This window comes from Nothoprocta perdicaria, unplaced genomic scaffold, assembly GCF_003342845.1.
Source record: "Nothoprocta perdicaria isolate Ctin4 unplaced genomic scaffold, notPer1 scaffold_163, whole genome shotgun sequence".
Taxonomy (NCBI): Eukaryota; Metazoa; Chordata; class Aves; order Tinamiformes; family Tinamidae; genus Nothoprocta; species Nothoprocta perdicaria.
The window spans coordinates 554632-577240 of record NW_020454794.1 but is presented as its reverse complement, the minus strand read 5'-3'; the positions used below and the strand labels follow the sequence as shown (position 1 = coordinate 577240).

At 43.0% G+C, this 22609-nt stretch overlaps 1 protein-coding gene across 1 annotated transcript in view; it reads right to left on the bottom strand.

Annotated features, from left to right (window-relative positions):
* The window catches only part of TMEM131 (transmembrane protein 131), a 66782-nt gene extending 51230 nt beyond the window's left edge, over nt 1–15552 (bottom strand). The window contains 2 exon segments of the mRNA XM_026035619.1: nt 7314–7354; nt 15499–15552. Of these exon segments, the coding sequence (XP_025891404.1) occupies nt 7314–7354; nt 15499–15531 (74 nt within the window). The 5' untranslated portion in view covers nt 15532–15552.
* Nucleotides 15553–22609: the final 7057 nt, after the last annotated feature.

Genomic DNA, 22609 nt, shown 5'->3' with positions numbered 1-22609 from the left:
GCAGGGCCTCTCCACGGCATCCTCACATGCAAAGCAGTTACTGGGTATGCACAGAGACTGGGGCTCCCAGTGTTAAGCCAGAACTTAAACGTTTTTATTCCCCTGCCACTCCAAGGTTTTTGACCCTTCAAAGTCAAGAAGCACATGAAAAGGGAAGAGGCAACTGAAAGGGAGGGCTACCACAGCCTGCCAACAAGCTCCAGCGGAGGAGGGAGCAGCCAGAAGCGCCGTGAGCCTGGGCAGCCTCRGGAATAACTAGTTCCTGGGAGTGCTTTAACGCACCCCCAAGCCTTTCCCCTGCTCCAGGGTTTTGGTTTCAACACTGAATCCCGAGACGTTACTGCCCTTCCTGCACCACTTGCTCTGTCACGGAAGCGAGAGGACRCTTCCCTCAGCGACCAGAGCTACTTCACTGCTACCAAGAGCCAACTCCTACCACGGGTGACTCCCCGGAGCACAGTATCACATCCAAAAGGGGCTGGATCATGGACACAGTTATCAAGAAGCCCAAAGAGCAACACTTGGACACAGGCTTAGGGATGCCCGCGGAGCCTCACGGCCTAGGGATGCCCCGCAGCACTTGGGACGTTTGGCTGTTCAACAMACACACGGCACTGATACTCCGAGTTACCACCCGGCACCTCCACATGTGCAGGGGACCAAAACACCCGGCAAATCCTCAGGATTTTCCGCAGTGCTGGGTGGTACCGGCTCCTCTGCGTCCTCCGCTCCCCCGGTGTCCCTAGGGGCTTGCTGGAGGAGCTCTGCCTTCCCTGCACCCTTATCTGCACGTCTTWCACTGGGGAAAACTCACACTTAAGCACTGCTCTACACCTTATTTTTCCCATATTACTTTGGCAGCTCTTTAAAATGCTTTTCCTTCTCTTGAGGGACATAAATCATCAATAAAAAGAACTAGAGACACTGGCACTAAGCTGCCAAACGACAGGAGATCTCTTCATTTCATTTAGCAATGCAAACTCAATGCAAGCCCTAAATACTCAGCTATTTCTAAYAGCACAACGCAGTGAAAGTGTCTCCAGAAAAACCAACGAGGATTTTTATAGTGATGAAGGTGGTAAACGTTTCACAGGGATTCTTTCTGTGCCAGGATATCCTTGAAAGAACCACCTCAAAGACAGAATCCTTTTGGCTGGAAAGCAGGCGATCAGATTTCCCCGTGTGCAGCAAATAGGTGTTAATATTAACACACAAGGCTGAGCCACGTATACACAAAAATGTATTTAGATTTTATAGATACGTAAGATGATGTTCAAAATATGGTTATTAATCACAAAATTACTTCCCAGGAGCTGAAGAGCTGCCATCAAATATTTGACCATCTAGAGCAGCGGCTACTGCCAGTTAYTTATCATCGTGTAAATGCTGATAAATAAGAAAATGAACAACAAAGGTTTTTTCACAAACTCCACCCAGCTCGTGGTTGGCTCAGTTACGCCAACCTCCTATCAAGGGAACATATTAATGGTATCAAAGGTTAAACTTCAAAGTCAGGACTTCACGAGGGACTGGGCTGGGGTAATAAGCAGGGAGACACTTTGGTAGATGCACCGTGGGCAAGAACAAACCCCAATGTTAAACAGCTAGTTCATTTCCCTCCTTCCAATTAGTTTTTAAAAGGAGATCAAAGGCTGAATAAATTTGTCTAGATAGGGAAGAAATCTCTAAGTTATACCAAGAAGGAGCCATTAAAGTCACTAATGACAATGAAAGAAAAGTCACCTAGAGAAGTTAAGAACATGGACAAGAAATTCACCTATAGAAATTAACATGGACAAGAAATTCATTTTTTAGCAACTCCATTGAACAAACATCTAGAAAGACCTGAAAAAAAAAAAAGATGAATGAGAAAACAATAATGCACAGACAGCAAACCCAGCCTTTGCTTTGTAATACGCCATTGAAAAGTCTATGATGCAAATCTTTATCACACTGCGACTGAATCCCAAGCAGACTAAGACTCTTAAATGCAATGGACTACACACTCCTCTTAGAAGGGGCAAAACTGGAGATACTTCAGGCTGGCAAAGCCATGTTTGCTTAGGATACACCCTAGAACAGGGAAAACTTGAACAGAGAAAAGAGTCTCAAGTGAGACATGAAGGTAGGAAAGCCTAAACCCAAACCCAATCCATGACTTCGGCTGCCTTCTCCTATACCACCCAGGGCAGCTGGTTCCTGGGGGGGAATGGGAAYTGCAGGCACCAACAGCCCCGAGGGAGGCAGCAGCTCCTTCCACGGAGCCCCAGCTCCCTGCCCCATTCCCACCGCTTCCCAGGAGCCGCCCAGGTGCCACGGATTCCCGGCCTGGCATTTGCCTCCCCCTGCATTCCAGAAAGCTCCTCCAAGACCTTTAGCTCCCCTGGGGTTTCTGCTTCCTGCCGAGAGGCTGTTGGTCCAACACGACACACGACGCTCTGCGGAAGCCACGCAGGTAACTTGTGTCCCGCACAGATGTAAACACCTGCACGACCTGAGCAAAACCAAGGTGGGATCTTCTGCATCTATTGCTATTTGTCAAAAATGCAGGTGGGTGCAGCGTGTGACCGGGGCAGCCAGTGAYGAGCAACCAGCTCATAACAGGGAGCCTGGACACCTGGTTTTAGCTGAGCAGCTGACAGGCTCGGCACGTTGCAGCTCTTGGCTTGGCCGCTACACTTGGCCAACGCTCTGCAGCACCTTCAAAACCCTCCGCCGGAAGAGGCAACATGAAAAGTTAGTCTTGCAAGAGTTCATACAGGGAATAAAGAGAGTAAATAAGAGAAATTTATGTTCTCTAAATCCTGTGCTGCTTATTTATGTAAAGTCATCACGTCATGCACCAACAAAACACGGGTTTCTGCCAGCTGCAGTGAGACTGCACATTAAAGCAAYAGTTTATCAACTGTGCGGTGGAGAAGGCTGCAGGAAGCAGGGTGCCCCTGCCCACAGAAATTAAACCATTTCTGGCACTCTGGCAGCGCTGAGCTGGCTCTGACGGTGACGGTGAGCCTGGAAGATCCTTCACGCAGCAGTCAGAGCAGGTTCTTCTTTGGACAACGGAGGCAGCTAGAGATACAAAGGGCTGAAGAGCTCAGGRAAGGCCGACCACAGGGATCACAGGGCCAAGCATCGCCGCGGGAAGGCCACGGTAGACAGGCGTGTGGGCGCAGSGGGTCCCGCCACCGCCTGGGCCTGCAGCACAAAATCCCTTGGGAAAGGCCCCTGCACAGGCGAGGGGCTCGGCTGGCATTGGGAAGGGCCTCGGCGAGTTCCTGGGAGAGGAATCCTGCACTCCACCACATCCCTGTGCCTTTTGACACCTGCCAGAGACGGGGTGACCGGGCTGCTCTTCTGCTCCATTCTTCCACGCAGTAAATGGGCTCAGGATGAGTATGTAAAGCATAGGGGGAAGGCTCCCACTGGAGGCCCTGGGGAATGTGAGGCTTTCCCACGGCCTCTCACGATGGCCACGTACCTGCAAGCGAGTCTCTGCAGTACGTTGGTCTACCTGCAGTATATTGGACAGTCTATAAYGCAGCAGGCATTACAGAGTGTAAAATTATAAAAGCTCCCCATGTCTTTCTCAACAAAAGCTTCTGTAAGCAAGTCAGTAAACAGCTTGTGAACCTGCAGCTCTGCAGTTCAGAGATATCAAAAAAAAAAGTATTTCAATTGTTACAGAAGGTCCAGCTGAAAATCATTAATAACATTAACAAAAATAATGCTCCAAATTTTGTTTTTTCTTTGGTAAATGCTTCCAAATAAAACCACACAGGCACAAAAGCCCCCAAGCTAGCAGTTTCTTTTCAGAAAGGCAAGAATGATTCTCTATATGCCAAGAGCTAGTCAGCAGAAAAAGGGAGCCACTCCATTGCCTAATCTCATCTTGCATCTTCTAAAAGCACAAGTCAGGGCAGAACACTTAAGACTGTCTTTTTAAGACAGAAAGGTCATAGTTCTGCTCTTTTAACCTCACTTTTGATTTTTTTTCTTTTTTTTTAAATATTACAGCTTAGCTTTTGGTTACCTTACTGAAGCAGCAGCAAAGAGCTGCTCTGGTAGGTGCCACCACARGAGAGGAATCCGTGACTCACCCCTCTCCGTTTTAAGGTCACAAAGAGGTTGCAGCAATGATTGCAGAGGGGAATCGTACTGATGACTAGAGAGTTCTATGCAGATTAGAAATTAAGTAACTAAATTGACTCAAAATAGGCTTAGACATGATAAAATCACCTCAAAGGCGGAGAATTCACAGACTAAGTCTTACAAAYCAGGCACGAGATCTAAGCGAATGCTTCTTGTCTCGGAGATCAATGCCCACAGAGTAAACCAGACTCCGTTTGATTCTGGTTATTTCTAAATTGCAGGGTTTTTTAAAGAAAAATCCCACAATAAAGTGAACGACCAAGATGAAGAGCCTACCTGAGCTGTTTGGAACAGTCAGCCCAGGTATTTCAGTTTTACTGCTTTTAAATACGTGACATACAAGACACCCTTCAGCAYGAGCTATTCCTCTGCAGTGCCTGACTTCAAAATTCTTGGACTCATGAGTCGTTTACGCCCGTAAGCTTGATTCCTAAATCCACGTTTCCATACRGCACTTTGTACAAGCCCATCCCCACTGGTGGGACCAGGTGACGAGCCACGAGCCCCACACGGGCTGTGCCCACAGAGCCATGGGCACCACTGGCCTGCCCCATGGCTGGGGGGAGATTCCTTGGCAGACGGGACATGCAGGCACCCTGGGTGCCATCACCTTCGAGCACTCATGTCCTATTGGAGTTAAATGAGCGGCCAGAAGCCCCAGGAGCTCTAACTTCACGKGCGAGTTCCCTGCTGGAGCAGGGGTTGGACTAGCTGCTCTCCAGAGGCCCCTTCCAAGCTCAGCCCTTCCGCGGTTCCGTGATAACAGCAATGGGTGGGCAGCTTAGGCTGGCTGGCTTACTGAAAACCAAGTCAGTTTTGGAAGCTGGTATTAATAATAACGTTGTATGACCTACTTGGTTATGTTCTTTGGAAGTATTAAGCATTCCTTATTTAACTTTCTACATTCAAGAGAACTTCAGCAATGAAATTTAAAGGTTTCTWCTACTGCTGCGTAAAAAAACGAGTTTCACAGAGGGAAACGAGCATAGATTGACACAAGCAGTTTAAGACAACAAAACGTGAGAAAATCTTAGTAAACAGTGATGAAAAGACACAGCGATTTAAATTTGATCACTGCAAAATCATTCCTATTTTATCTTGACAACAGAGTTGGGTATTCGCACACTTAACCTATGTCAGAGCAGCCAGGAAAGTGTAATTTATATAACACTAAATATAAAGTCTAACAGACCTTACAGGTGGTAATTCACTTTCACAGTTACAGTTACACAAACTGAAGGATCCTCTGCACGCAATTAAAAGAAAAATTATCATGGAATAAATATATTTGAAAGCGATTATTTCTGTCWACAATCCAGTAAAATATATCCCAGTGGTGCTTATTTAACCCAGCATAAGAAKCTGGATTAAGAAATGAGTTTAAAGAAATGAGTTTAACAATAGTGTTTTCTGGACCGTTTGGTKTAGAGACTCAATTAACATAAGTGGAGTTAGAGACTCAGAAATGAATGGGCAGAGGTCCTGAAGCRAAGAGATGCCTCAATTCATTGCAGGGGAAAAAAGAAGGAAGAAAGATTCAGGGAAGACACAGCAACAATAAGATTAAAATTTTATGCAGAAGGATACAACTAAGCTTCTTTTTTTTTTTTTCTTTAATTAAAACACAAATGAGAAACTGGTATAAACACAACTCAACAAAATTTGTGTTAGTTGAATATATGAGTTGCCTCAGGCTTCATTTAAAAATATTTAGAGCAATGGCCTCATTTCAGTGCATAATATTAAGYATTAACTCTTTTATGATGTGCTATTATGACAGGCTGATTTTCTCTATGATGATGAGAGGATTTATTTTAAATTCAGATGTAGTGGAAAGGTTGCCACTTCCTTGCGTGATTCCTCAAAATCTTCACATTCACCACCTCTCTCCCCACCCCGCAAAATTCCAAGTATGTCTAGAAACTTAATGTTAGCTAGGCCAAAGTTTGCCACATTTCTACAGTACTCAAGGAATTAACATCACAAGATTTAGGTCGGTGTCAAATCAGAAAGCAGGATATGTTGGTGATAAGTGATGACTGAATGTGTTTAAAATGCAGAAACAACCACCACTAAACCCACACAAACCACTAAAAAGCCATTTTTTTAGAGATTTTTCAAAATTTGTTGCCAAGAGAGACTCTTAAGCCCAAAATTAAGCACTTATACACACAACAACAGGCACTTTGCACACAATCTTCTGAATCAAGAAATAAAAGTCATTTTACTGGACTTCTCAGAATTAGGCATCCAGCACAGGAAAGGAAAATGGAACAGTCTATGAAAAAAAAACTATCTGTATTTAACTTACTAAAGCTATGTTTTACATCCCACTGAGKTGAATACTACTGTAGGAGAAGCATATGTCATTACTGACATTCAGTGCAATCTATTAAATGCAAAGGAGTATTTCAAGGGTCTTAAGAAAAAAATACTAGGGATTAGGGAGAAAAGCGCCCTCTTCTCAGGCATCCTACATGCAAAGCTCTCCAATAAGAGATTCAGCTTTCCTAGAAAAAAGTATGATGATGTCATTTTAGATATATTCCATTAAGTTGTTTGTTGTGAGGCTAAATTTTGAGGTCCCACAGTTTTGAAGGTAAACATTTTAAAAGGTAAATAAATATGGAAAAGGTCGTCTTTTCTCCCAACAAAAAAAAATAGAGTTTATTTTAAAGTCGTCTCACCAAGTAGAATCTCCGTTTATTTCTTCCCTATTTCCACAAAATTACATTAATGTACACTGCAGTGTGTAAAGTAAAAAATAAGCAGTTCAGCATCTTCAAGTTTTTAATTGCTTACTCCATATACTAAGCGATTTAGTTGTCCAAATCTTCTTGATATTCAATTATAACATTTTGAATATGATCACAGTGGGCTAATTTTCTTAAGGGTAATAATTGTCCACGTCTTTCACGCGTTCTACACACATAAAATGAGATTATCTAGCAGAAGTATTTCTATACATAAAAATATTAAACAATAGTTCAAAGCGAACACRATCTGATATCACTTCTTAGTTTAAATTTCTCTGATATAAATAATTGAAAGATTACAAGACTTGTATTTAGCTTTGCTTATACTTTTATAATTATTTTAATGGAAAAACACCACTAATCTCACAGTTAAGTTAGTTATATCAAACTTAGAAAGATCRTGCTTACCTTTTCTGTTGATATGAACTGAGGCCAATTGTTGTCTCAGTCTGTAAAGGAAAAAAACAAATTTAAGAGACTGCCAATATTACACATCTGTGAGGTTGGGGCAAGTAACGACTAAYAAATTAGCAGATCAAATTTTTGAAAGACAGAAAGATAAGTTATGATGTGGAACAGAAAATTCAARTCAATTTTTCCCAATTAGTTCCTTGAAGAACTTAAGCTATCAGCTTGTCTTCTTAAGCCAAAGACTGGTCCTGGGCAAGGACTGTGGTCAGCCCCAGCAGCAGGAACCACTCTGCACTGTAAGACAAGCAGCAGCTCAAAGAGTGAGAGGAGGAAAAAATGTGTGGGAAAGAGTAACTTGCAGGGAACAAAGAGAGTGAGCGCAGATGTAAGAAAGAGCACCAAGGAAGGCACATAAAGCAACCTTGACTGTTAAGTCAAGGTGGTCTGTCAACTGTGCCACTCAAACTAGAAAGCAAAGGCAAACTAGAAAGCAATGTTCTCCAYTTGATTTGGAAGCTTCATCTCCTTCCTTGCAAGGCAACTGTCCAGCCTCTATTTCCACACCTTCAGTGCTGCTCTGCTGGACACTCCACGGAGGAACCTGTGAGTAAGGAGGTTCCAAGGTCGGGGAAATCCCAACTGCATTAAAAGGCTACGAAAGCCACCTTGAGGTAGCTAACACCACAGCATGTCAAGCTTTAAATTCCCAAAGCATTGGGGAATCAAATGTAAGATTCTAGGCCTTTCATGGCCCTTCTGGAAGTTACCAAATATCTGCCTTTTGGGAGTGGAAAAAAAGTTTATGGGTCTGTGACAAAGTCCATTGCTCACATCTTTACTCATCTAACACAGTTTATCACCAGCAAAATCAGATTTGTTTGTAAGGGAGATGGTAGTTTTTCATATTCCATGTGGGGGGAAAAAAAAAAACCAACTCCCTTGGCTGGGCACTTCAGTGATTTGTATTTCAACTGCTAATTGTATTTTCTGTCCTAGTCCTTCCTAAAATAAAGGTATTCCCTTCTATGAAACATTAAAAATAGAAAACCACAAATTCTGAACTTCTGTGCAAAAATTTCTGTAGTAACAGACCCTGCATTTGGTTTTGCCCTTTCGGGACACTTCTTCAGATTTTCAGAGTTGCTGCTATTGTATCAGTGGGTCCATACATATTTTTTGTCTACGAACATGGACAAAATTCATGACATAAGTCAATTCTAGCCTGCAAAAGTAAACAGTACTTCAGTTTCAAAACCGAATCAGATTCACTGACACTAATACGACTGTTTATCTGACTCAAGGCAGCCAGAAGTTTATCACGCAAATATTTTACAACAGAATTAGTCTGTCTGTAACAAGTTTGCAATTTTAAATGTGTAAGCAGAGCATCCATTAGCTTGTTTGAAACCTCTGGAACAGGGGCAGGCTGCCTGGCTAGCCTGGGGAGGAAGCATGGGCATGTTTCGGAACCGGAGCTGGAGCTCCACAACCACTGCCATTCTTCCTTGCTGAACAGAATGCTAAGGGCCAAGATAAATCGATTTATGTTGMCAATTTTATTGCAATTTAAAGATGGAGACAAGAATCTTTCATTTAAACTTATATGTTACCCATATCTTATTTTTTYACTCATGTTAGAAAGAAGAATAAGAAACAACTGCTACCAACCAATTTCTCAGCTTAGGGAGTAAATGAATAGACAGAGAGCAAAACAAAAAAAATATCAGCTAAAGCTATTCCGCCTGAGCCTCATGCTGTCAAAACCTGGCTTAACGCTTCAGRCCAGCACTTGTTCCCAACATCAAGCCCATGATCCCCCCCCAGCTCACAGCAGCAGGATTTCAGAAGCTTTGCAGAAAGTACACACAGCCTGCATATTTTAAGAAATCATTGCAATAAGCTTTAGATAGCTACCTAAAAAGAAATAATTTATGCATTTTCTTTTAACCATCTTCTCTACCATAGACCCAACCACCATGAATGGCTGCTCTCCCTTCCGAAAGGGACGAGCGGCTCCGACGGACGCGAGCGCCTGAGGCACCGTGCGCTGCTGCTGCCTCCAGCAGCCCCATGGCTGGGCCTCTGCTCTGGTGTGGGGCAAGGAGCCCACGCACCTTGTCTGGGGCCTAACATGCTCAGCTGTGAATGTGGATGGTCCCCCAARCCCCCCAAATCCGTCTGGAGTGTCTTCTCCGTCCATTGCGGTCATCTGCTATCCCTCTTCACCAACAGCTGCRCATCTCGCTCTCTTCATCATGTTTAAATCGGCCTTCCTTTTGGGAATTGCTCTCTCTTTGGAGTCATAACTAGGCCTAAAGCACGTGGTTCAGGTGCTGACAGGTACCCGACTGCGGGCCGGCCCACAGGGACCCTGGGAAAGGCACCTGGCCGGGCAGCTTCGGCTCTGGCAAGACAGCAGGTTTGCCACCCGCTGTCCTGAGCATTTTAACTGTGGGGCAAAAACCCCTAGTATTAGCCTTAGTCTACAACCGCACCCAGGCCAGGTTTCAGGCAGGAGCCAGCAGAGATGAGATCCGACTCCAGAGAATGAGGAGCAAACAGGAACGCACCTCACTTCCCAGCAGCAGAGCTGCCGCCCAGCTGCAGCCGTACGGAGCCGTGCGGAGCCACCTCCTCCGGCCGCGCCGGCTTCCCTCCTAGGGTCTGAAGGGAAATACTTGCTGGGAAATGATGAGCTGAGCAGTGTGCAACGTTTAAAGAGATGAACCATTCTGGGAGGGCATCATTAGTCTGAAGTGTATTTCGTTCAAGTTGTAAGCAGCAAAACTTTCACAGTCTGCACCCCCTGAAGAACAGCCTGCCTTCTGCCCACAGGATTCTGTTGAACAGCAGCAGAATGGCAAGTGCCAATGACTTCTTTTTAATCAGGGTCGATCAAGAGCAAAGAAGTGGCATGCCAACTTCAACARCTCATCAGCGAAGCTGTAGCATCATGGAACCAAACCAAAAATAAATCCAATGTGGCAGTTTCTATAATTACCATTCCTTTTTATTATACCTCAATCTTTAGAGCCATGCAGTAAACAACATGCAAACGGGGTTCGGTTACATGTTTTAGATTATTTTTATGGATCTCCACGTCAAGCTGCATTTGTTGTGGTGCAGCACAGTGTTTCCTGGGCGCCACCACCCCTGTCCAGCAGCTGCCAAACACACGGGACGGGAGCTAAGTGGGTGCCAGCTCCCCCTTCCCTGCCCAGCACTTATTTAAAGTGCAAGCTTTGTTGAATGCTGTGGGCTTAGCAGTGCTACACAGAAACCTAAATTAAGCTCTCTAAGAAATACAACTTATTTTTCCCAGAGAGGATACCTCTCTAATAGAGCAACATTAGCAAAAGGCGGTTTATAGGAGAAGGTTAGTACGTCTTGTAGTATGTCAGACGTCCTGTACGTCTGTACAGGAGGACTATTATACATAACAAAATGCTACTTTGCAATGACAAGCGTAGTGCAGATCAGGAAGAAGGCTGTAKGTGAACATTATTAATATTGAAAGAGACATAATAAGCTAAGTTACCAGAAGACACTTTCAGATGGAGCAATCTGTCAGCATAGCAGCAGCAAGTTCAGGCCAGCACCAGGGCAGCGGCAAAAGCAGCAGCGTTCAAGGCAGGGAGACGAGGGCAGGAGGGAGGTCCCCCCTTTCACCATCGCAGTCGGTTTATAATTCTCACCCAAAAGCCTACATTCCATGCTTGGGAACAGATTTCCAACTTTTGTTGTGGTTGCTGAAGGAGAGCGTGTGGATTTAGGCAGTTGTTACTAGCAGTTGCACACTTTTAAGCTTTCTCTTATGTAACCTTTGAAGGATTAAACTACTAACTCCCGGGCTTTCAGAATAGTGACAATCTTGAGACAACCTGCATATCTGAATAATTTGAATAACTGAGAAATCTGAAGGCATTCAGCAGTGTTTAAGACATACCTCAAATGTGAACAGCAGTTTCTCTCCAAAGCCTCTCACCTCCCAGAAATACTTATGAACAGAGGCTCTGTACCCGAGAGCACAGGTGCAGACTCCGTAACAGGTCTTCAACTACAGCACACAACTCACTTGGATATACAGAGAATCAAAAAGCTAGACTTTAACTGAAGGCTGCCTCTAAAGACATAGCCRTGTTTTAAGAAAACTTTAGCCAGGAGAAAGCAACAACGACAAAACCCCCCAAASCACCTTCCTTTCAATGACTCCCCCGTTGGTTCTATCTATTCTCCGGCTCCTGCTAAAAGGTCACGTTAAGCAGCGCTGCGCTCGGGTGTCTAAACATAGGCGCCCGCTGCCACCCGAGCCGCGCGCCCGGGCAAGGTGCCCGCTCCCCATCCGGCGGCACCGCGCGTCCCGCCGCGGCGCCGGACACGGGCCCCGCTCCCCTGGAGCTGCTCCCCTTCAACTAAAGCCAAGGCGCCTAAGGGAAAAACGGAAAAAAAGCTTTTCCTCTAAAAGGCCAATTCCCAACTTCTTTTCAACGTAAATTTTCTAGGCAGAAAATAAGCCTTCTTTAGGGCTGTCAAAATTTTCACTAATTGTCGTGTTCTGTATTCTCAYACAACATTTACACTAAATTAAAACACTCTCCCAGTTTTAATTTTCTAGGGAGATTGTGCATATTTTACAGTATACACGGTTTACATACTTTACAGTAAGTCAAGCTCCTACTTGCACAAAAGCTTCTGACTGCTTACAGCTAAGCCCTGAACAACTACAGCACTGATAAGTAGATGACAACTTAAGTCTTCATCGCTGCATTCACAAGCTCCATGCCAATAAGTAGGATAATTAAAAGACACATAATTAAGGATGAAAACCGTGCTTAAGGTAATAAAAAAATAGATTGCTATAATCTGTGAGGCGGCTGAAAGTAGATTGAGAATGAGTCACTCACCACGCTCACACAAGGCCTGAACTCACACAAGGMAGCGACAACACCAGCTGACTGGAGCTGATGCAACACACGCTATTGACACTGCCTCTGCAGCAGTCACTTACTCCTGGGGACCAACTAATTGTGTTTAAACTGAAGCCCCGGGATGGCAATTCTTTGCCTTTATGCTAGGAAGGATTCTGAGAGGCCCTCTAGTCCAGCCCCTGCTCTGAGCAGGGAGCAGGGCCAGCTAGAGGCGGCAGCTCAAGGGTTTGTGCGGTCTCCAAACAGGGAGACTCTACAGMAGCTCCTGTGGGTAACCTGGTTCCGTGTTTGGCCATCCTCACGGGTGGGGGTTTTGGGGTTTTTTTTTTTTTTTTGGACTCCCCTTTACATCAGCCTGGAATTTCCACGTTGCAGCTTGTGCCCAAAGCCTCTAGTTCTTCCACTGCGCACGTTCAAGTCTGACCTTGTCAACTGCAGAGCATCCTTCCCATTAGCTGTAGGGTAAGAGGATCACCCCAGGAAGCCTCCTCTCGTAAAGGCTGAACAAGCTTCCCTCCGTAGCAGGGAGCACCTCATTTCAGAATTACCAAAGCAAAYGTTGTTACAAGAAGAAGCAACTGCTCCACTCTTGCTGCATGCCTCAGCCAGGGTATTAACGTACAAATTAAGCACTACGGTTTATGTGCTTAATAAGTGTACAGACAAATCGGRAGTCCAGCAAAGGAAGTTGTGTCATGCTCTTAAAAATTCATACAGGAAAAAGAAAGCCAAGTAGAAGCTATAGGTGTCATACAAAATGGYCCTCATGAAATACAGAAAGCTAAACTCCTTAATATACTTTACAGGCAGATGAAAAACTTCAAAAAGCCTTAAATTTGAAATGGATGAAGTAAATCTGTGAGCATTTCCACTCTGAAGGTTTAAAGAACAGGTATGATGAGTTGAGGACTCTGAATCTACACTGGATTCTACCAGAAGAAAGTAGATCTTGATGTCCCTTCTCAGCAAATGGTTCTGTGATTCTGCAGAACAGGGGCCAACCAAGTTCAGACTCACATAAACTACCTGCTGTTCTAGAAAAACCTGAGAGTGTAAATTAAAAAAAAAAAAAAAACCTCCTCTTAAACAATAAGCAATTTGCATTAATACTATTCTTACCACAGGTATAGTATCTAAATAATCTACCTGAGTAGTTCAGAAAGTTGCAGAGGGCATAAGGATACTAATTTATATAAAGAAGTTAGTAAATTCTTTGGTTAGATGTAATTTAATCCAAGGTCAGAAGTATATAAATTTATTCAAATATGAAGAATCAAATTCTCAGCCTTGTTCTATTAAAACCAATGGCAAAGCTACGCTGGTTTGGCACTTTCTAATCAACATAGTTCACATACAAAAGGACAGTCTCTACAGTTATCTATTAGCATGACCTATGACATTTCCAGAGCTATTTTAATAAGTGCAATTTATTAAAATATTTAATTATTCTCTATTAATAACCAATTTCATATRTTTATATCTGGTCAAGCACAGCTTTGCAATATATTTTTGGCAACAAAAATGCCAAGATATTGCACAAGTTGTTTCACAACAGACGAGTGTTTCACTGACAACATAAAGTCAGCCTTAAGTATAAAACATAGAGGGATCAAGAGGATATACTGTAACTGCTGAGATGAAGTAGGAATCCCTAGCAAATGAATTATGTAAGAGCTACCATTTGATTTGCTTTCCTTGGAAAGCAATTCCTTATTTTGGATTGCAACATTTTCATTAACAGGTTTAGCAGATCACTTGGGAGATACARGATAGCAGATTCCACTACAGTATACGTCTTCCTAATATGCTGGAAATTCATCTCATGCCTTCCCAATGCAGAAGGAGATTAGAAAGTGATCCTCTCTCGTAGGTACCTCCGACGTTTCCTACATGACACTGACAGCAGCTCCCAGTCATTCAAACATTACAAATTCCTGGCAGCTTTTTTTGTCCATGTGCACCTGCGGGAGGGAAATGCAAGCAGTGTCATCTGCCTTGGATCTATGAAACCATTCCAACGCACACCAGGTAATTAGGTGCCCATCAGTTTTTCCCTTTCGAATGCCAAGCCCTGAGTAATGTAGTCACACGCTGAAACACATTAATCTCACGTTATGACTTATAATCTTCAACTTGTAACAAATGATTCTTGCATTACAACAATCGTGATGCTAGTGTCAACCATAAAGATGAAGCAATGAAAAATAAGCTTAGAAACATTAAAAAAAACTCATAAATCTGAAATAATAACTGTAACACGAGCCGAGAAGCGTATGGCTTTCATGTTATCCGTAGACTCTTTGGGCCTGAGGAAGATGTAGGAGCTGTAAAACAAGCATTGCACCAGTAACTAATGCAGTAAAGCTCAGTCACAAACACGTGTTCTAACCCTTTAAAGAATGAGTCGCCCTCCTCTCTCTCCTCTCAATTACCGGGCTAACAGTGTAAGAGTATTTTTTAAAAAAAAAAATACACTCAGCATAGGGAGAATCCGCAAAATGCAAGTGTATGAAATTGTGGTCAAGAAAAAAAAATCCTGCTTAGACTCCACAGTTTCATCACCCAGCAGGCTGCAGGAAAAAAAATAAATAAAAACCAGAATTTAGACTGCCAACACTCAATCACAGAAAACCTGCAGTTCTTCCTCAAATACAGTGGGACCACTATACTTTAGAACTAAGTAACTCAAACTATTATGCAAAAATTGACCTGTTCCTGCATCTTTTATCACAATTATAAATACCAATAAATTCAAGTTACAATTTAACTTGTTTTATYTTATGTCAAAAAATGCCATTTTTCATCGACAAGGATGGCAATGTTATACCTGAAAAATGCACATTTGCAACTGGAGACCCAGTGGTGACTTGTTCCCCAGGCCACTTCTAAGATCACAGATTCTCACAGCACCTCCCAGTTTCCCTGGCTGTGCTATCCAAGCACATTCCAACATCACATCAAGGTTTAAGTGTCACACACAAAGCAGCCCTGATATTTTCCGGAAAAAAATCRGGACAAGCTACACTGACCATGTGACAAAGTCCATGAAAGAGCAGGGAAACAGAACCTCAGTAAATACTGTTGGCAAAATATACTGTTGAAAATAACTCCAGAAGGCCAAAAAGATTTTGGACTTGAAGCTCCACAGTTGCCTTTCTTCAAAAACCCACCCACCCACAAGTTTCAAGAAGCAGCTACCAAAAGAAAGGGGAGGAAGCACTGCCACTTGCACGGCTTTCTCCGGGACTACATACCTGCAATAGGTCTCCTTCATCGAAACGTAGCATTTCTATTATGCCATCCGACTGGATGAAAGCTGTGAAGCAAGAAAAAAAAAATGTTATTTACAAAAAAAAACCCACTTGGTAGTAAAGTTTAAGTCCTAAACATCTAAACTCTGCTGCTCCTATGACAATCCAACACAGCAGAGCAAGGCCCAACAGATCAGTGAAGTCACACGCAGCTTGTGACATTAAACCTCCCCTAGGAAGTCTCTCRTGAAGATGCAACATTAATAAGCAACATATTTCGCCAATCAGTCCTCTGGCATGAAAACATTTCCAAAGTGGAGCAGCTTTTTCCAGCTTGGCTCTGCCAAAATTCAGTATTTTGACTAATATGACTGATAAGGTTCAAAAGCAGAGATGTACACCTGAAGAAGCGAGTTTAACACACCTAGCCTATACCATATTTTAACACTTAAAAAAAATGAAACTTTGGCTTAGTTCTTGATAACACTTGATAATATTACTGTAAATCTGGATAGATTTATTTCATCAGCTGCCAAATTCTCAATATGACAACACTTCTCTACACCTTGATAGCAGCATAATAAAATTTGAAACATTTAAGATGGCTGCACCAAGAAACCCCGTATGAACTAGAAGGCTACTCAGCAAAAAGTCCACCACTCAATCACACTCAGATCCACAATGAAGCTCCTCCAGCCACTTCCTTTAAGCAGTTRGTCACAGGATTGTCCTTTACCCCTCCAAAAGGAGAGGATGCTGCTTTCTTTTAAGGACAGAGAGATAAGGACTTTGCCCAYTCTCTATAATAAAACAATCAGCTCAAGAATGAACATGAGTTAGAGAGGGAAAGAAAAGTTCAAAGAGATCTAAGTTGCACTTGCCAAAAGACTACTCACGAACTATACAGAAGCAAGCAAGAAAGTGTTTGCAATAAAATGCAGAGTGTGCTCAAAATACAGAAAGAAGGAAAGAAAAAAACCACTATAAATAACTCGTCCCCTCCTCCCTGCATTTCCTGCCTTTGCCATTAACTCGGATGAAGTTTGGGGGACCAGAACACACACTCCTTGCCGCAGAGACACAGCTGCAGGCAGAAGAGCTAAGGGCGCTGTGGTCACAGAAATGCACCACGGGCTCCGCAGAGATCACACCTGAAACCCCTCTGAAAACGCAATTTGAATCTTCATCTCCCGCTTTATAGGTYACTGTTATAAATACACAATTATTACAAGGTCACCAACACTGCCCCGGTCTTTAYGGTGTTTTAGGGGAAAATGATGGGCTTTATAGTTTCAAAGATCAAAAAAAAGCACCCTTAACACATGGGATAAAAGCACCTGGCGCACACACRCAACCACTTCCTAAGAACACATTTTTGTTGCCAATGTTTCCTCATTCCGTCTTTTTAACACCTCGTTCAGCACCCAAAATTCATTGGACCACCTCACATGGCAATTTTTGCAATTCCTCTTCTGGGTCCCAAACTCTCCTCACATTTTATCATCTCCTAAAATGTACACACTCCAGAACTTCACTTKGATAATATGAAACATAACATAAAACACAGATTGCTATTGTGTTCTCAAACAGAAGTGATGGTCTCTGCTTCACAGGAAAAGGTTCATTTTGAAATGCAAACAAAAGGACAAAAAAACATGTAATTCAGATTTCTGAAACGCGGTAGCCTAACAAGTTGAACAATTCAAAGCTGAGAAGAGCCCAACTCACACAGATGTGTAAAAGTAACTGCAAGGGGGAGGAAGGCTGAGATTGTAAGTGGCAAGCACATCCTGTGAATTACTTTTCTATATTTATTGTTATTACCTCAGGGATTCCCAAACTTTAAACACAGAAGGAATCTGTAATCTAAGGGCTATTTTCCCCCCTTTTTTGGGTCACTCATTTACACTGAGGAACTACACAGATCAAAACAAGCCTTCAAATAGCTGTATGAGTATCAAGTCCTGAAGTTCACCAAGATTTGGGCTTTTAAAGCTTAAAGGACTAGAACAGAGCTGTCACTTTCAAGTTCAATCCTAAAAGCAAAGAACAAGTTGACTCCTGACCGTTTAAAAGGCAATGTATAAGACATTGCTTAATTTTGCCTTTAGAAGTATTCAAGAGTTTATACATGAATTTCACTTAAAAAAAAAAAAAGAAAGAGAAAAAAAAGGAGCTCTGAAACGTTAAAGAAAAAAGTCTAGATCCTCCCAGGTCAGATAAGGAGGAAGTCGAGTACGAATCGAGGTTTGCTAGTGTATTTGATCTAAAGCAAGTTTAGCAAATGCCACTTGATAAATTAATTCATGAATAGGAACACTCACAGTCCTAAGTCAGGAGGAATCAAGCTCCCGCAACCACAGGCTCTTTGGGTTTTTGTTTTGTTTTCTAGTTCTCTGCTCTAGGAGCAGAACACCTAAGATGTAGACATGATATCGGACATAAATAAAAAAAGCAATAAAGAAAAAAGCTTTTTATTTCCACAGTCTATCACGAATCAGTAAAACGCAAAGGGACCCTTTTCCGAACGCACTTAGTTTTTGCATCAAATTTCAGATTAACCTCTTGGTGCTTTTTCCTGTTTCCAGTGGGGCACGGTGTAGGTGCAGAGAAGCGAGAGCAGCGCTGCTTCCTCCACAGGCCCTAGAGAGGCAGGAGGCCACAGAGCCCGGGCAGCTCCAGGGAGCGTTCGAGGGGCATGACAGCGTTCCACAGAGGCGTCCTTCCCCATCAGACCCTTCCAGGGGGGATCAACAGAGGCGCCCCTCACCGTGAGCTCCAAACAGGGCTGTTTGCAGGGCGCTCGCCCGCCGGCCACGTCACCCCTCGCAGCTCGGGCAGCCGGAGGAAGCTTCTGCGGTTGCACTTTCGACGCGGCCTCCCCTCGCCGCCGAGCCCTCGTTTCTGCTTTATCAGCAAGTTCCTCACGGCAAGGAAACGACAAGCCAATGCCTCCACTTTCGTGAGAGCGAAGCTTGCGTTTGCCACCAACTCCACAAGCTCCTGAGTCAGGGTGAAGCAACAAGACCCTCAGTGAAACGAGGAAAAAGTCCATGCCGATACCATCAATATTCAGTCTAACAGCATGGCCTGTTTCTAAAACATCATCAACTTCCTTGCCTGCTCTGGAACAGGCACCTGCTAAGGGCCAGGCACAACAGGCGCCCGGGCAGGGGGCATTTCGGCTGTCACTGCTCAAAGCAGCAGCCCAGAAACCAAACCAGGCACTGGGAGGGTAACTGCTCCCTGCCCRCACATGTAACTCAACTCCTGAAACCTCAAGTCCAAGCTTAACAGCTACTAAGCAAGCTTTACATGTCCAGGGCCCCAAAAAGGTAAAGGATAAAAATTCAAACCCTACGGTTGCAAGGCAAGCAAATGACCCCATGTCTTTTCTTCCACCACTACTTTGAACAGAGATCCCACTTAAATAAATGAAGACTCAAACCTTCCAAGGACTCCCGAGAAGCAAATTTATGAAGTTCATGAGAACTCATTCCAGTATCAGTCACTCTCACTGCTAGGCGACTGAGTGATTTTAGAGTTGAATTTCTTCAGCTCCTAGCCTAATACACCCTGTTCTCCCTTTTTCAGAGGGTAGTTGCTGAAAGAAATGGTACAATMAGTAACCGCAAAAGCTGAAAATATGATAGGTTTCATTTTCTCTTTGTTTCCATTCTAAACCTTTGAATGCAACTTCTTTGCTTCAGACAGCACCTATCTATTATATGCTACCAGAAAAGGGCTAGAGAATGCAAGTCTTTCAATATACCCCAAAACCATCCCCCCCATAGAGAGCATTTTCTAAACCATTCCAAACTTTCTAAATACAACAAAAAATGCTCACATCACCCCCCAAAACACCACTTTCTAGAACAACAAAAGCTCTATGCAGTCATCACCACTAGCAGATTCCTAAACATTTTCTCTTGCCCTTTCCAGCAATAACAGTATGAGGTGACAGGCAAAGAGACGAGTAATAAACACCTATATAGTAACTGGAAAAAATATCTAGTGGCCTAGCAAGCACTGAGTGCAGCCGGAGTTCCTCAAAGCTTAGGCAGCATCTCCTCCACAAATTCATGCAGCCAGAAGTTMTATTTTGTTCAGAAACATCCTTATTTTAATTGTCTTGGACCCAAGCATTTAATAGCTTAGCTTAAAAGAACAGACCTTCAAAGCATTAAATAAAAAGAAGAAAATTTCTACTACCCTTCTCCAAAAGAAAAAGGAGTTCAATATTGTAGTTCATTGATGTTAGACCTCTGGCCAATGCACATATGATTTTTATGATTCATCTGTAAGTTTTTCATTAATTTAGGCACTGCAYCTTCATTTCAATTGAGATGTACTAACACCCCGCTGAATGATATTAACATAGTTCTGAAACAGCTACTCCAGAGTACTGTACCTTAACTTAGTTTTATGTTGATCATCATGATATGTGTTCTTACACACCTGCAAAAAGTATGTTCTCCCCTAAGTCATATCTAAACCAATTTCCTAATTTTCTTAGGAGTTTTATTTATAGAGAAAAATTAACGAGTAGACGATAGCAGACTCTAAATACTGTGAAGAGCTTCCCGGTTTACTAAAATAGAGACAGATTAATAAGGTGAATTAGGAGAGATTTAAATGAAGCTTTTATAAAGTCCAATTTCTAGCCCTTTGTCTGCATGACTAAGCTCCCTTCGAGCTAGCTCTGACCACATGAACCGGTTACAATGAGCTGCATGTCACTCACTTCTGACGAGGTAATTGTAATTACAGCGCTTGTATCACTACCGGTTAAGCAGCACAACTAGAACTGGCTAAGTTGGTTTTGGAGCTTTGACTGTGCACTTAACTGCTTATGCACAATCACGTAAGCAAAGTCATCCTGCACACTGGAAACCTGAACGGCATGTGAAGTACTCAAGGTCGGGCGAGTATATAATGATAAAGTAACATTATTATGAAAGGGAACTTGCATAGTTTTAAAAAAAACGAAATATCACATACAAAACACTATTAAGCTGTAACGCAGCCAGCTATTTGCACTGCTTTCAAGACGACAAAAGGCTGGAGAGCCTCAGGAAATGCATCTCAGCACCGAGCCCAGGAACAGCTGCTCACCAGAAGGCCTGAGCTCTGATGGGGAGTCAGCTCTGCTCTCAGGCCGACTTTCTACCCGCTGCCTAATAAACCAGCGCGCGCTGGAAACGCACACGGACACCTCTCTCGTGAGCCCGGGGAGCCAGACAAGAGGCTCGCGAAGGAACGGCTGGTCAGCAGGCTTCCTTTCCAGCTAAATCTACTGCAGTTACGTAGCTGGCTGTGTCGTTCCCTTTCCAGTGGCCCCTAAGGAAGGGAAATGGATCATATTTCCAACGCGATGCAGGAAGAACTACCACTGCCAACACAGTAAATGTGCACAAAGCTGTGAAGGCCATGTGCAAAAAGCAATTCCCTTTTAACTCTGCTCAAACAAGAGCACATTCTTTCTCTTCTTTATTAAAAACTACCACCCCTATAAAAAAAAAAAAGCCAACTTGCTATCTGTTTAGATAGTAGACAGCTGAAATAGAAACATTCCTAATTATGCATTTTTATCATCATGTAAAACCAAAAAGCAAACACTTCAAAACAGAAAAAGGGTAAAATTTTCATTAAAAATACCAYTTTGCACTACTGACTATAAACTTTTATGGTTTACAGCAATATGCACTCAAAGTAAGTTAATACACACAGGCATATGACCAAGTCAATGCAAGATAAACAGAAACTTACAGTGGATCACTTACATTGCAACACTCGAGCACACGACCCATATTCCAAATTGTGTGTGTGTGTGTGGGGGGGGGGGGGGGGAAGGCTCAAATAATTCATATTTAAATACACAACAGGAGGCACTTCAGTTTATACACTTTTCCCAATTAAGGACAACCTTTCTCTCTCTTTAGATAGATAGAAGCCAAGCTGCAAGCTAGTGTTCTTTACACAGTAACTGTTTCCCAGAAAAATAAAGATTGCCATCACATTATCTACAATTCATCCACTCATCTCCTTCCCCCTTAGTTAAGGCTTTTTTCCCTCCACTCTCTCTTCTAGTAATGCAGTTATCAATGCAGATTTAAAACACCAGCCACAAAACAGAAAGTGACAACGTAATTATGATTCATAACACAGGCCACAGACGACAGAGAGCGAGGCTAGAGCTCAGTTCAAGCACGGCAGATTGAACCAAGGGTGTGAAGTGAGACACTTTTCTTGAAGAAGAGGCAGCTGCATAAAGGTTTGCTTTACAGGGAGAACAGAAGGCTCCCCTCACCAGATGTGCTGCCCAGCAGGCGCATCCCTGCAAGAAAGCTGTGGGAAGAGACCTGGAAACAAGAGGCAGGATGCACTCGCTGCCCAGCACGCTGCTGCAAGACACACTGCACCTCCCTTCTTCCCGGAGATGGCAGAGCTGCCAGACTGCCACACTGCTGCAGTATTTACTTGCAAGAGAAAAAAAATACTTTGCACAGGATTTCTACTATTTAACAGAAAAACACCTGCAAATTACTGCAATACCCCCCCCCCCCCCCCTTTTTTTTTCAGATGCTTCTTCTATTGCAGCCTATATTCCTACCAAAGAGGAAATTTCATTTTCACTCACTTCAGTTACAGGAACTTTTACTTTAAGCTGTCCTCCTAGGATAAGTTATTTGCCATTCAGCAAAAYGGTCAATCTCCAAGGACAGCACTAAATCCTATAAAGCTTCCTTTTTTAATCAAAAGCTACCTTAAAAGATGTAGATGCTTTAAAATACTTAGTAAAAACATCTTCATCAAGTTGGTGCTTCATTTTTAAACATTTCAATACTTTTCCTCCACAAATACTTAACTGCTCCAAAATGCTTCTCAAGAAATTATACATGACTTTTTTCATGAAGATATCTTGAAAGGACAGAAGAACACTTCATTAGAAAGATAAATAAAAGGGATGAATAATTCTCAAAACATCTCAGGGAAAAAAAAAATGGACGATATTCTTCTGAAATTAAAGAAAATGGTTTTTTACACTGATGGAAACTTTTCCTAAATCATTGAGTAAGAAAAAGTCAGAGAGAAGCAGAAGGGGAAATCTAAC